General features: G+C 38.3%; 1 protein-coding gene across 1 annotated transcript in view; it reads right to left on the bottom strand.

Moving 5' to 3' along the window:
- LOC139745568 (DNA-dependent protein kinase catalytic subunit-like) overlaps positions 1-15149 on the bottom strand; it is a 98764-nt gene extending 83615 nt beyond the window's left edge. The window contains exons 1-14 of the mRNA XM_071655961.1: positions 14905-15149; positions 11388-11464; positions 10412-10579; positions 9983-10091; positions 8574-8686; positions 7608-7707; positions 6939-7090; positions 5927-6082; positions 5189-5284; positions 3311-3393; positions 2821-2899; positions 2023-2191; positions 1226-1276; positions 557-678 (exon numbers count right to left, since the gene is read on the bottom strand). Coding sequence (XP_071512062.1) covers positions 557-678; positions 1226-1276; positions 2023-2191; positions 2821-2899; positions 3311-3393; positions 5189-5284; positions 5927-6082; positions 6939-7090; positions 7608-7707; positions 8574-8686; positions 9983-10091; positions 10412-10579; positions 11388-11464; positions 14905-15049 — 1620 coding nt within the window. The 5' untranslated portion in view covers positions 15050-15149. The remainder of the gene's footprint in view (positions 1-556; positions 679-1225; positions 1277-2022; positions 2192-2820; positions 2900-3310; positions 3394-5188; positions 5285-5926; positions 6083-6938; positions 7091-7607; positions 7708-8573; positions 8687-9982; positions 10092-10411; positions 10580-11387; positions 11465-14904) is intronic.
- Between the last annotated feature and the right edge of the window lie 435 nt (positions 15150-15584).

Below are 15584 nucleotides of genomic sequence, written 5' to 3'. Positions count from 1 at the left end.
AAATTCTGCTTCTATATTATCTGAGGTTCAGTGTAATGCTTGTTTGGTATCTGCAACTCATACAAATTTCATTTTGACGACCCATACTCATACTTCAAAACTCTGATTTCATACTTTGATACGATTCCTCACGGTCCATGTCTGATACGGTATAAACTTATCAGCACACCAAAGAACGCCTTCACACAAACGAAGGTACATATGTGTACCTTAATTCCAGCTTATTGAAGTTCATTTCACGTGAACTAAATCATCTTTTATTTCAAATGCATACATGACATAATACCATCTTAAGTCTACAGATTCTGTAGAAGTGCAAACTATTCACCACCTTCCAAGCTGACCAACCTTGAGGTACTTGCTATCCAGCAGACTTATGACATACAGTACCATCATAAGTCTACAGATTCTGTAGAAGTGCAAACTATTCACCACCTTCCAAGCTGACCAACCTTGAGGTACTTGCTATCCAGCAGACTTATGACATACAGTACCATCATAAGTCTACAGATTCTGTAGAAGTGCAAACTATTCACCACCTTCCAAGCTGACCAACCTTGAGGTACTTGCTATCCAGCAGACTTATCCAGAGTTCCAGGAAGCTCTTGTAAGACACCCTGCGTGCATCCTGCTGAATCTCAAGTTCATCTTCCAGTTCTGTGTCCCGCACAGCATCAGCTGAAGGACTCCCCTGACAGATGACATTCAACCAACAAACCATTTAGACTACAGGCACATAAACTCTCACTCAAAGTTATCTTATCACCCAAGCATTTCATTTTCTGTTACAGAGTTACACTAAAACATTTCATTTATGTTACATTCTACTCTTACCAAGCATAAAACTTCATTTAAATGTCCATTATGTCAGTACAAAGTGATTCATGTCAAACTAAAAGGTAAGAGCTATCCAACTTTACCAGACAGACTTATTTTATGCAGACTAAAATGTAACCTGACTTACTCTAAAATGGGCTTAGAAGGTAAGCATTGAAACTGTGTTAAGTCATATCAACTAAAATTTCATGCATCATGGAATGAGACAACAGTGTGAGCTTTCCTTCACTAAACTATTTAACCCATAAAGGACAAGTCCCGAGTATACTCGGGCAGGTGTCTATGGGAAATGCGTGTTGTAGCAAAATTGCTCGTCCTCAATGGGTTAATCTCTGTAAAACAAACAATGATTGCTGAACAGACAACAAGGGAAATATCAGTTTTGTACTTACATCTATGAGGACTGGGAAAGAGCAGGTGCGGAGTATCCACTGGTACACTGGTCATTTAGGACAGAGAATGAGTGTGTGGAAATCAAAAGACTAAGTGTATGACATTCTAATAGGTAATTATGGTTGACAGGAAAACCAAAATTAGAACGAAATTCAGGAACTTGACCTGTGCTGATTAATACTGACAACTAACACATTTCCTGTATTAAGGAGTTGGAGATAATTCACCAATAATATATGAACTCATTAATGCATGTGGCATGACACCATTCAACACATTGGTCATATTATATGTAGTTGCTAATACAGATCTCACAAAATAAAAAGACATGAATGAAAAAGGCCCTTTATGATCAAGCAGTTCAATCTCGCTTCTATGCTACACACAGAAAAAGTCTTATTAATAAATACAATGTACCACTTTCTCCCTCAATACATAATTGTTACAAAATTCAAACTTTATAATGTGTGACTAATAAACCAGCAAATATATACATGTACATTGTGTAACTATTTGATGTATTATCAATATACATGTTATTCCTATAGTACAAATGTTCTTCTGGTTCATTAGACTTTCAATATATACAGTGAAGTTCAGGTTTGTACGAACAAAACAAATTAAATCACAATCTACATTGTAGCTACATGTAATTCGTTGGTATAATATCTGTACACCAATCATTTTTTATCACGGCTACTACTAAAACACTGATCATTTTAGTGCTTATTTACAGAAATGTGGAGCAATTTGTTAGTTGTAATAATATCTGGGATTGTACATCCCACTTACCAACTCTGGAGAGGAAGACGTGTAGAATAGTTCCCTTTGTGGAGAGTGCAATGAGAGTTTGTAAGATAGCACTGTGGCTGGTCCACTGACTACTACGAGACTGGTGAGGATAGCTACCAAACACCACAACAATCAGCTTCTCTAAGGATGCTAGGAATGTGTCAGTCACCTGGATTAAAACCATCAAGCAAAATTTGAAATGAGATTCACAGGTTAATACTTCTACTTCTCCTGTAGATATCAAAACTTCACTTTTCTCCAAGACAGGTGAAAGCCCTCAAGTGAACACAAATACTTGACAAAAACTCAACTTATTTGGAAGAATTAAAATACAAGAAAGAAAAAAATGACAAATTGTCATTCCACACTCAATTCTATATGACAGGACTTGGCATTGGTTCTCAATGTATTTTGACCATGATTTTGTTTACTCCTTTTCAAGTTAAATAAACAGTGTTTACCTCTTGAATGAGTTACAACAAATGATCAGTATGAAACAACTCAATTTAGACTGTCCAAACATTAGTATTTTTCCTTTTTCTGAGTATTTCAAGAAAGAGACATTAATACGCCTCCTAGAGTGTTGTGTACACATTGTGCTTGTCTCAGCATCATTAAGTAAAATCATGGTCCAATGGATATGTGACAATATGAATAAAGAGATGAGACTGACTATCTGTCACACTCCTCTACAATGTGATACTATTACTTTTTTTTTACAATGACTAGTAACTTCTCTTTTACACTTACATTGTATGTTACATGTCTCCAAGCTAGAGACAAAAGTCCCAAGCTTACCTCGTCCAGTTGTCCTACGATACTGGCTAGGGCCTGTAGATAGGTTGGTAGCTGGGACACTCTCTCCTCTGCTCCTTGCCTGAGTCAAATAATTTTTATAATCACAGAGAAAGATCAGAATATCACTCATTGATTTACAGTGATACACTCCTGTTCTCCTGCAGCAGCAAACTCATCTACAGCAATCTAGGTGACTGCATTGCTTAGTACAAATATGTTGCACACTCCAACAGCAAAGTTACTTTATGAAAAGTGATACATTTCAGTTTAATGAAATAGATTTTAAAATAACTCACATCTCGAAGACTTGTGTTTGATGTCAAAAAGTGGCAATAAACCCCCTTGACACCACCAAAGGCAAGAGTGTCCCCCCCCCCCCAACACACACACAAACATACACACACTCAAAAGTAAACAACAGCAGTTTCCACTGTCTCTGAGTAGTAACCACTAATTCTTTCACATCGTCCAAACAAACAGCTGTACTCACACAAGAAATTGCTGGTCACTTTGCTGCACGATCTCATTGAACATGAACCTGATGTCATCTTGACTCATGAATGCTTTGCAAGGCTGAAGGATAAACAAACAGGATGATAGAGTATAAGGTGAATGCACACAGACTGCTAAAGTTTTGTACAAGCATTCCGTTAAATGTTACTTTTGATGTATATTTCTTCATTACACTCGGTGTCAAACTAAAAGTACATGTGTGATCGCCATTTAAAAGAGTAAGCCGAGAGCTTACTCTTTAAAATGTGTGGAAAAATGAAAACTAATTTTGATCTACCTTCTCTGGACTTTGAGCTGAGTGGTAACATTTTTGACGACACTGAAAAATTATACTATACTAGGCATTCAAAGAAAATTTGCAGAATCTACCAGTTAACAGCTAAGATCTGAAGCATTGCACTGATTGAAATGGAAAAAAAGATGAGAAACTAGAAATGTCGCTATGGCGACTGGTATGCCTCCGCCATAATGCATGATTCTCCTAATGGGTCTTTAGTACCAGGTACATGTGGACAATGTGTGATTACATTTTCACAAAATTGGCAAAATATCAAAATGACATGTTTGTCACAAATGTATTGAATGTTTACCTTCCTTGACCTACACGTGTATGTTTAATTGGATGAATTGGAGGAGAGCATGTATTTGGGGATTTAAGAACTTTAACTTGACTTTGACCCTTTCATAAGTTTATGCACCGAGTAATTTTCAAGGTATGGCGAAAAAGTGCAATTTCTGTATTGAACAGTAAATTGTTATCATTTTCATCTGGCCTTTGATTTATAAGAGAATCACTGTCAGGCAGAACATACATAAATATGTACTAAGTTTCAAGATAACTTGAGCCACTTCCGAGATATGGAGAAAGAAGTAAGTTCAGCACTTTCACTTTGACCTTTTGACCTTTGACCTTCTTGGCAAAAAAAAAAATCCCAAATAATTTCTATTGGGTTATACATGCATACATCAAGTTAAACAAAATAATCCTGCTGGCATTGCATAAATATAAGGAAAATAGTAAAATTTTGAAGTATTGCCTTGACCTTTGACCCAATGAACCCTGAATTCCCTAGATAACCACTGCCAGTCAGTACATGCATATATACTATGTTTCATGAAGATACCTTGAACAATTTCCAAGATACAGAGAAAAAAGTAAAATTTTAACACTTTACTTGACCTTTTGACCTTTGACCTTTTGACCTCATGACCCCAAACTTTCACCAGAGAATCTTAATTGGGTAATACATGTATACACTAAGTTTCAAGAAAATATCTTTAGGCATTGCATAGATATGGGGGAAATAGTGAAATTTTAATCATTTGACCTTGACCTTTTGACCTTTGACCTTGAGCATGTGCACCCAAAAGTTGATAGGCACAACTTCACCCCCTAATACACATACATGCCAAGTTTCATTAGGATACCTCAAAAGGTTTTGGTAGTTACCCTGTCCACAAAATTCATTACGGACGGACGGAAGGACGGACGGACGGAAGGACGGACGGACGGACGGACGGACAACCCGAAAACATAATGCCTCCGGCACCACTTCGTGGCGGAGGCATAAAAAAAAATACAGAATATGCCAGATATTAATATACATAATACAAAATATACTAAAGGTCTTTACATAATGCACAGACATACATCAAAATCATTACACCTTTTTTCTTAAAGTAAAATGAACATATTTTTGTTACTTTGTGTTAACTGACTCCTTAACATCTTAAAGGGAAACTAAGTTTTTTGTAAAGAACTGTATATAAAAAATAATAATAATAAGTATTTGCAGTGTACATGCTGATCTCCTGTAAAAGCAAATTTTGAATATCTTTCTGGAATTTAACTTACCGCAGCAAAGATACCATAGCCTCTGATAGCAGTGAAGAGAGCCTTAGAGCTGCTGTTGGGTTCTCTGATGATGTCTCGGAAATGACGAATGAAGTACTGTTCACATAATATGAGAAAATTTACTTGCAACACAAAGTTTTCATTCAATCTACATGCAAAGATGTCCACTCAAGTATTGAGTTTATCTCAAGCAAACAAAGGATACATGAATCATTAAACAACAAACAATTAATCTAAACATTCATTAAAACTCATGTCCCACATGTTTAGAGATATTGATTGACAGTTTTAATTATAATTAACTATTCTTTGTCATTATAGGAACATTTATAATATTCTGGCCAATTTTGATGTTTTCAACAGTACAGGAAAATAATTGAGGACAAGGCGATGTTAATCGTCATAATAACTTTTTTGTTAATGGAAAAGAGGGGTTGAGGGGCAAAACAGCATAAAATTTATTTCTACACTTCCTGTTTAACTGATTTTTTCAAACTTACAATGCAAGTAGCTTACATCTACTTAAAAATGATTACTAGGTTGGTTAACTTAATCACACAAAACATTCTATCAGGATGTTGCATACAGCTGTAGATCATGTTTAAATTTTGCATCCAAATTATGTTTTCATCTACAAGTGTACATCTGGCAGTGCACAATCTATCAGATTAGTGAGGCAGTTGGTTTGATCCAGGATTTCAGTCATTTCACTTCAAACAAGAAGACTTTAGCTCTCACCTTCAGGACAGAAATATCTGCCTGACTCTTTGTCTCTGCTCTCTCTACCAACATGTCAGCTACAGTACGAAGGAAGCTCTGCAGTGCACTCACACCAGCCCACTTCATCTCAGGGTTATGATGCTGGCTCCAGAATGACAAACGGTCATTGATCATCTAAACAAGAGGTAGCAATGTACATCAATTAACAAAACATGTATGGCATTAAATAAATGTGAGGAGAAATACAAATCTTGCTGGTCACCCGTAAAGAGTACTTCCACTCAAAATGGAAGAAGAAATAAAATTGATATCGTTCCCATTCATGCATTTAAATCTACAATTGTACACCATACAGTCTGATAAAAGGAGTCTTTAATTTTTATCCACAAAACCCCACATTTTCTCTACAGCTTCGTCTCAACAGGCAACAAAACGCAGGGTAGCCTCTGGGTTGCCTCCAGGGAAGATTGTGCCTGTTATGACACAACACAGTGGATAGCCTCGGGAATCTTACCCTGCGATCCACCAGGATAGACACGGGGTAGCCTCTGGTGAACCGCGGGAGGCCACCCTGCAAAGGTGTCTGTTAAGACGCTCGCGGGGTGAATCATCCCCAGAGGCGTCAGGTGACCAGTGCTACAGTCAGGTGACCAGCGCTGTTGCCTGTCGCTGTCATACGTAGTCACGTAAATCGTGTAGATGCGTAATACTAGTACTCAACGGGTGCATATCAGCAACCAGCTGGCAACAGGGATGCCTGAGGATTACTATGGTAACATCCCTGGAGAAGGTTTTTGAGCAATGCTTGTTAAAACGGGGCACTTCGCATTCAATCTGTGTTTTATGGAATCTGTGGAATGTAAACATGGGCGAATCTTTGCAGGTGAACACCAGGGTGCACCCAGGAAAGGTCTGTTACAGACGGGGTTTATTATCTGTTCTCTTGAAGTCAGGTGGGACATGATATCACTCCTGGGTGCAAGTAGTTTAATCTTAACCTCTCACCCCAAGATGATGTTACACACTTTACCTCATAGTCCTTGTAAAGATACAAATTGAACTGGGCTGCATGTCTTGCTAGTAGCTGAACGCCGGCCTTGGGGACATCATAGCGTGTTGTGTCAGCTGATGGGTCTATGGCCATACTCGCATACTGATAGATATCTCTGGAATGCTTGGCATCTAAAGATATCAGACAATTGTTATTTCACATCAACATTTCTCCAACTCTATGAATAGTGAAAATATAAACTTAAAGTGAAAACAGATATCAGATTTGAGGTCAATAATCTACCCTATCATTCCTTTGATCATCTCTGAATACAAAATTTCACATTGAATTTGAGTCATTTACCAGTATCTATTCAATTGTTTTATGTGAAAAGACCAACAATCAACAATGGGAAAATGGTACTCATCACTCTAAATGAACACTTGTGTATGTAAGACAAAAAAGGGCTGGAGTAAAGACTTTTTAAAGATACTTTCCCATTATTGCTTGTACGAAATACTCAAATCTAGAAATCATGGTGATTTCTTTATAAATGCAAACATAATAGTTCTCAATTTGTTTGTCACCATGAAAACATTGGAGATCACCATGACAATTGATTTACTCTTTAAAGCTCAACCAAACCTCACTCTTCCTTTCCCTCCATACCATTATCAGTATCAATGAATCCAGAAGAGATTATCTTACTTTCTTCCACTGACTGCGTGAAGTTGACCAGGAAATGAGACAGACCCAACAGTCCTCCTGCTACTACCATCATCTCAGGTTTCTTGGTCTTGGAAGTCATCTGCAACAAACAGTCATGTCAAGAACATATTCAACCATGCTGCATGGAAGTGCACACACTTGCACATTCACACTCTTTTGTTGGTCTCATGCTAGAAAATATGAGATGAATACATTGACTGGTCCTGAGTTCTACTGGACAAAAGAAGATGTTTGCCTAATAGCTGTCTGCCACAAATTGCATTCTACATGGGTGTTGAATAGAGAGATTATACAGAGGTCTCATGGTAAAGACTTCCATAGGTACAAAGAAGTAGAGTCTTAAGGTAACTTTGTAATGCACATCATACACTACATGTACTGTATACGCCGAATATTTCGCGAGGCTTTTATTTTCGCGAATTTCGCGAGTCAGGTGCTATTCGCGAAATTAAAGACACACGAAAATATTGACTCTGATCCCGATGTGAAAGTGACGTACGCGTGAACACTTCTATGTTCAGTACAGGACTCCACCGTGAACGCGAATTTAACCACTCGCGAAATCGTCGGGAATTCCCGATTCGTGAAAATTTAGACTCAGGAAATATATGGCGTATACAGTATATAGTCAAGTTGGCATATACTGGTACCAAGATGTTATAGAATAACTCAGCCTTCAAGTTCAAAGTTAAAGGTTATATGATCAAATCTAACTTTTGTCTGAGAATCAGCTAACCAATGTCATTCAAGGTTAGTGTGGTCTCTCTTTTTACCAGTGATAATGTCTGTTTCACAAAATATCAAGATTAGTGGAGAGCTGTTGCCTATCAAAAGCTATACTACATGTGAGCATACGGCAAACATTTTTTTTCAATATTCAAAACAAGTCAGAGGAATTGCAATAATATTCTAATTACATTTTCTTTCACAAGGTAGTCAAATTACCTGCTGCTTCAACATGGAAATCAGCACATTGAGAATTCTGTCAGAGTATTTTGCGATGTACTCAGGGTAGAACTCAGCTAACACTCCAAGCAGTTGGTAGATGCCATGCTTGACTGCAGAAGATATGAGTACAGCAAAATATTTCAGTTGAAAATTGGAAAATCATAAAAGTATCACTCCATCGTTTTGTTTTTACCATTATCGCATGATAGGAATGATGGTTCATCTACTCCACTGCAAATATTCCTCAACAAATACAAATAAGAACATGTGACTCAAATTCCAGAAAACTCTACTAAAAGACACTGTATCTAAAAGTTATAATATTACAGAGATACTGCTATTTTCAAAAGGGCACTGTGAGAACCACAAGACTCACACAGATCATTGCACTTTGGTACATCACTGTGTTTCATGCACTGCTGCGAGCTTGTATCCATGATCTTAGTGTGATAACAGTAACACTGTTACTCTAACAGTGCACTCACATGTATCCATCTAAGAAAGCGAATCCTTGTATTTGCTAAAATTCAATTCCTGCTTCTGAGAATCAGCTGGCTTGTCCATTTATCTATTTGTGACAACACATAAATTTTGAAAGCCACGGATTACTGGTAAGGCAGAAGAGTTAACTGCAGGACAATGATCTGTACTTAATGAATTGACATGAAAAGCACCTGTCATAAAGGATGGGGCATTTGATGGATCTAAAACCTTACTCTCTGAGATAACATAATTTGCTGTGTTTTGGCATGAGAACCCTCACCTGACTATTGATCTACAGACTTAGCCTCATACTGCTTGTCTCTGACTCATAATCTCTGTTTCCCTTTGTTTATCTGACATGAAGGAAGTCTTGGACTTTACCTGTGCATTGCCTCTTCCTCAATGTCAGCACCCACAACATTTACTGAAAATCATTCACTCATCTTCATTCAAATGAGAGATTACGGCACACAAATTATTTCGGCACACACGCATACATAATTTTACTGTTAAAGGAACATCTTGGAATTTTTTTGGACAGCGACATAATTTGTTCTCAAGACATACAGTATACACTAGTACTGTGAGCTAGTGTTTGCCAGTGCCTGTATACATGAAGTCTACAAAATTACAAGATGTTAGTTACAAGGAGAAAAAGCTGCAGAAAGCTGGTATTCCAATAATGGCCAGATAGTACAGTACAACTGAGTTGAAGGGGCCTCAGCTTTTGATCCTGGCAAAATCTTTGGCAGAGGCCCCTTTGACTTGATTTTATTAGTTATGTAGAAAACATGAAACAACTGACAATCTGCCAGCTCACAGTTCCATCAGAATTCAAACTTTTCCAGTTAACTTGAGTTGACGGCACCAAATATTGAAAACAGGACAGTGATGCACTTTCTGAGAGACTTATCATATCTTACCTGTTTGTGACAGCTTGCTGGGAGATGCAAGTTCTTCAAAGAACTTATTTAGCAAGGCAACCACACCCAGCTCATCAGCAGATGCCTTCTGTGATGCCACACCCACCAACTGCAAGGAAAACAACAGGGAATTATCAGACTGCGGTTGCATCATACATGATACTACCTACCTTCACAGACTTTTTTTTTTTTTGTCATTACAATTCAGATGTTTGTGTGCCAAACCTACTTTAACCATGCTATGCTGTTCGTGGCTGGCAAATCTCAACCTCTGCCCACTGTGCCTTCCACAAATTTTAATTGTAATCAATCTCTCTCTCTTGTTCACTATGTCATACTTCAAACTGAAAACAAGAAGTCTTACTCAGTGTTTCATATAGTATATCCTAGAAGTAGAAACTTAAGAAGCTCTGATACAAACACACTCACCTCAATGAGGAGCGGGAAGGTCTTGGCCTTGACCTTGGCAGCTTTGTCTCTGGTGTAGAGAGACATACACACATCCTTGATGCTCTTGGCATGGCTCTGGACTAACTCCTTTGCCTTCTTCACAAAGGCCAGCAAAAAATCCAAGGCCTGTTCCTTGCTTCCTTTGAACTGTAAAATATTCAAATATCATCCATCATCACTTGCAGTTAGATTTATCAAACTTTAAAAAGCCATAATCTTCCCCTTGCCTTCAGAATAACTTTAGAGCAGTACTTAAAGTGAAATTGAAAAAAAGAAGAAGCACATATTACACTCGAAACACAAACTTTAGATACTTTTGCATTCGTTTTCAACAAAGTACAGTATACTCGTGAATGGATAAATTCCTCTGGGCCCTGCAAAACTGAATTGATTTAGTAAATTACATGTTGTTGTTTTTTTTTCTGGCTACATCTCAGTGGCTTGTAATGGAACTGGATCCTTTTAATGCATCATGTTTTTCATTGACTGTGAGCCTAAATGAAAGCCTGTTCTTGCTTCCAAGGGAACTCAGTCATTTATCAGACAAAAATATGGCATGTCTTGTGTGTCACAGAAAATTAGATTTCATTTTCATGTTGGCATGTTACAGCATCAACATCCCTTATAATGACTCTCCCACAAACATGTATTTCCATGAATAATTCTTAGATGTTGTATAAAATCAAGGGCTGCAAATTGTCTTGTACTGTCTGATTTTGACTATACATTGTACAGATGTATGTGTTACCTAAGATTTATGGCAGTTGAGTAAATACTTCTACCAAAAAGACAAGAAAAGAAAAAAAGAAAACTTGATAGCTCACAAGGACTTTTCCATATTTTTTCACACCAAGTTGAACAATGTTGGGGAAATTACACATATATGTAAAACACAGCACTGATGATACAGAAATTACAGAGTAATTCTAACTGAAGTCTAAAGAAGTTTAATTACCTCTTCTTTTCCAACAGCCTTCTGTAGATATCTGATGAGGCCATATTCTTGCTTGAACAATTCAGAACAGCAGAATGCTACACAAAAGAAAAGGAATCATAAATAAAAGGTCAAAATTCTGGTAAACATTAGAATTTGCAAGAATAGTCTTACATTTTCAAAACCTGCAATGTAAATATAGACGAGCATATAAGAAGGAATGGGGACAGAAATGCCTAGTATCATATCTTGTCAAGGTGTGATAGGTTTAAATGATTTTGAATCTGAGGAATGGATACAGTACTTTCCTCATTTTGTGCTTTCTTCCCACCTTCTTATTTCAAAGAAGCACAAAAATTTTCATTACAGGTCCGCCAACCACGCCATGCACTGTACTGTCATAACATACAGCTTAGACTACTAGTATAAGGTACAATATAACCAATAAATATATGTCAATCATGCCAGCCAGAGTAAAGGCACCATGGCATGACTATCTTTAAATTCAGCCATACAGCCTGCATGTATTTGTATCTGGGCCCAAATCGTTTGTATCAAAATGAATACCAAACCACTGGTGCAGGGGAAAACTACCGGCTGGCACATTTCACTTGTCCACACGATTCAGTAGCATTAAAATCCATTATACTCTCACAATTCAACAAAGTCAGTGGTACATGTATATTTTCAGCAGAATGTATGCATAGCAAACAGAGAGGGGAGTTACCCTGGTATAGCGAGCACGTAACAAAGTAGAGTTTGTTATTTTTGTTTGCATCGGGCACTGCATGACAATGATTTCATTCACAGTCACAGACAGGTGAAATAACATAATGCAGAAGCTAAATACTGTGAGAATATTCTGTTAAAAGTGTAACGGTCACTTTATAACAGTAAAATACCAGTACGAGTCATTTTGATGTCAATACTGGGAATTAAAGATCGAGTTCCTTTTATGGCCCCAACATCTCCTTGCACTAGACAGGGCCAGTGTTTTTTAAAGTTTGGGAAGGCAGTTTATATTCCTGGTGCCACTTCCAGGTTCATCAGTTAATAAGAAGAAGAAGAAGAAAAAAAAAACACTTCAGCAGCAATTCTCTGGTACAACTTCCGAGGTTCATCAGCTTGAAAGCAAAAGCAAAAGCAAAAAGGCAAGATACAAACAAAACAAAAACAAAAAACAAAAAATTCTTAAGTCCACATTTTCTTATGCATGCACCCAAGCCCCAAATCCCGGTCCATTGCACCAGTCATACATGCTAGACTAGATTGCCCCCATTCACATTTCCAATTAGGACCTTTATAAAATGTGGCCAAATTGCATGATATCAGTCCCCTCTCGTTCTGTGTGTGAGTCTCCGCTATGTGCAAAGTCTATGTCTATGGAGGTTGAAAGAAGTCCCCGGCTATGACGAAATGAATGGCAGTGAATAGAGTGGGGACTTATTTTGCAATAATGCCTAAAATGTACGCACTGCAGCAAGTCAGGCCCAGGCCAGGCCAGGGTGCAACGTATTTACATGTATTATCCTACCACAAGGGCAATGCACAAGCCATTAATATACCGCACTGAGCTGTGTCACGTGTGTGCTGCAAGAAGTTGGTAACAACCCTAGTCGTTTTTTCCCAACTGAAAAATATATTTTCTACATATTTTTCGGACATTTTTGTAGTATTTTCTTTTAAACTGCATATTTTTTTTTAAATACTCTAAAAAGCATATTTTATTAATTTTTCAAAAAATGCTTTGAAAATAGCATATTTCGGGGGTATTTATTTTAGTCTTCAGGTGAGACGAATATTTTTTCTATATTTTTTCACCTTCTCTAGGCTATGAGTATAACCGTTCTTGTCAATGTGCAAAAATACTGTAAAAAGAGGATATTTTGGGGATATTTTTGTCAAATTTGAAATACAATTTATATTTTTCAATAATATTTTTGTCAGCTTAATTATAAGCAAACAAATTACCTGGTAATAAACAAAGCATTAAAATATGCTTTAAAATAAAAAATGTGTTAAAATTGTGCTAGAAGTGAATTCAGTTGGTACAAATTGAAGTCAGTTGACATTTGAACTAGCAAACTAAAATTATTACCTCCGCCAAGGGAGGAGGTTATGTTTTTGCTACCATTGGTTTGTTTGTTTGTTAGTTAGTTAGTTAGTTTGTCCGTGTGCAAAATAACTCAAAAAGTAGTTAACGGATTGGGATGAAACTTGCAGGAAAGTTTGAGAATGACACACAAGTAACAAACGATTAACTTTTGGTAGTGATTCAAGAATTTTGGGGGAATTTACGAAGGATTTTTGATATTTTGTCTGGTAGGGTCAATGAACTTAGCTCAGGCTGCGCGTATTTGAGGTTTGCATGCGCGCACTAAGGTGCGTGCTCTAGTTTCTGCTAGGGCGAGATGCGCCTTGCAGCTGAGGGTTTATGACGTAACAAAGGCTTCCAAGTTCTAAAAACTTCTATATTGGGAAATAACATGATAAGGCGACTTCCAGCACACAAAATAACAATGCTAAGTATAGCCAGGTGCCCGCACCTCGTCAGGGGCCCGAATACCGTCACCCCGCTTAAAATCGTTTTGAGCGCACTGAACAAAAATGTATGCCCGGGACTGTGTTCTGTACGCTTGAAACTTGGCAGGACTACCACAACCAAGCAAATTGTGGTGAAAACCGAACAGTTTTTCGCGAAAATCTGAAATTTTAATAGGGCTATAGGAATACGTGTTATATGTCACCCGCACGCATCTTTTACGCGTATGTCTATGGGAACATCACGGTCATCGCACACGTCTTTTACGTGCTAAGTCTATGGGAGAGCGGGTGACGAGTTGCGGGCCCCTTCCTTAGCGCGCAACTTTTTCGCATCGTTCGCCTTTGACGACGATAGCTGCAAATTTTCAATATCGATCAGTGAACTTGTGATTCCATTGGAATTTTCAGCATTTTTCCTGAATGTGAGTTGGATTTCAAAGAATTTCAGTGGCCAAATGTGATTCATTAATATGGGCAAACATTAACTATGACGAGGTGCGGGTCACCCAAGTATACTGTATGTATGGGTGGAAATTAATACTGATATCTCTAAACTCTATGGAAGAACAATCGGTGGTGGAAATGAGCTGCATGCTTGATGGCGGAGGTCTGCGCCCTCACTTCTCAGTGCGGCAAGGAGTTCCTTTTCAGACAGCCACCCAAAAGCGAGTGCGTGCATCCGTGCGTATCGCAAGCAAGGTTAGGCTATATATTATAGGTAGAGATCTGCACTGATTTAGTACTAGTGTGATTGGGGTGGCTGTCTCAAAAGGGAAGTCTTTCCCAGAGTGCTTTTCTAGCATTGTTAGTATTGTTTAGTAATAGTATTTACTATTAATGTAGACCAGGAAATTGCCCTGGACAAAACAAAACACGACAATTTAAAAAAAAAAAAAAAAAACATTGACAATTGTGTTTACAACCAAAATCCCCCCGATATGATCACTAATTACAAGTGATACAGACTGTGTTTCATCCAAAAACATGTGCTTACCAAGTTCATTGTCATTCACTCGTTTTAAACATAGCTGTGCTATGTCCACGACCAAGTCTTGAGCTGTCTCAGGCGCATGGCTGCTTGTTGAGGTCAAGATGTCATGAAGCTCGACTAAAAGTTTCTGTAATTCGGCAGCGGCCATGTCCCTGACAGACGTATTGTACGCTCACAAAAAACAGCGGGGCTCTTGTTTGAAGTGATATCACCTTTCTTTCTTATCTTAAAAAGGTTTTCGGTTTGATGACTGAGAATATTAAATAACTTCACCAGGTACCTACTACTAGTATAGTAGGCCCTACCAGGCCAATACTCCGCACAGCACATGCGCGCACATATCACAGCATGCACACAGCAAGCGATTCACCCCTCGCCGCCACCGCCCGCCCGCGCCGCCCCGCCGTGCGAACAACAACGGCTGGCCTGGCTCTCTGCCACAATCACAACAAGCTGACTACAAACTACAAGACAGGTCAGCGCGCGCACACGTTGTTTACACACGCTGCTCGACGTACTTCCGTGTACAATCCACAGATCCACAGCGCCTCGTACAGTCGTCGAGCACGCCCTCAACGGTGTATGGCCAGTGAATGCTCCGCATGGGTTACTGAGCGCAAGCCACGAAATTACATACATGTACGTACACTTGTATTCGTGGAGCACACACACACATCGCACCG

The sequence above is a fragment of the Diadema antillarum genome, unplaced genomic scaffold (genome assembly GCF_040938485.1).
Source record: "Diadema antillarum isolate AM-2024a unplaced genomic scaffold, OU_Dant_1.0 seq00001276_RagTag, whole genome shotgun sequence".
NCBI classification, from domain to species: Eukaryota; Metazoa; Echinodermata; class Echinoidea; order Diadematoida; family Diadematidae; genus Diadema; species Diadema antillarum.
This window is presented reverse-complemented; position numbering and strand designations above follow the sequence as displayed.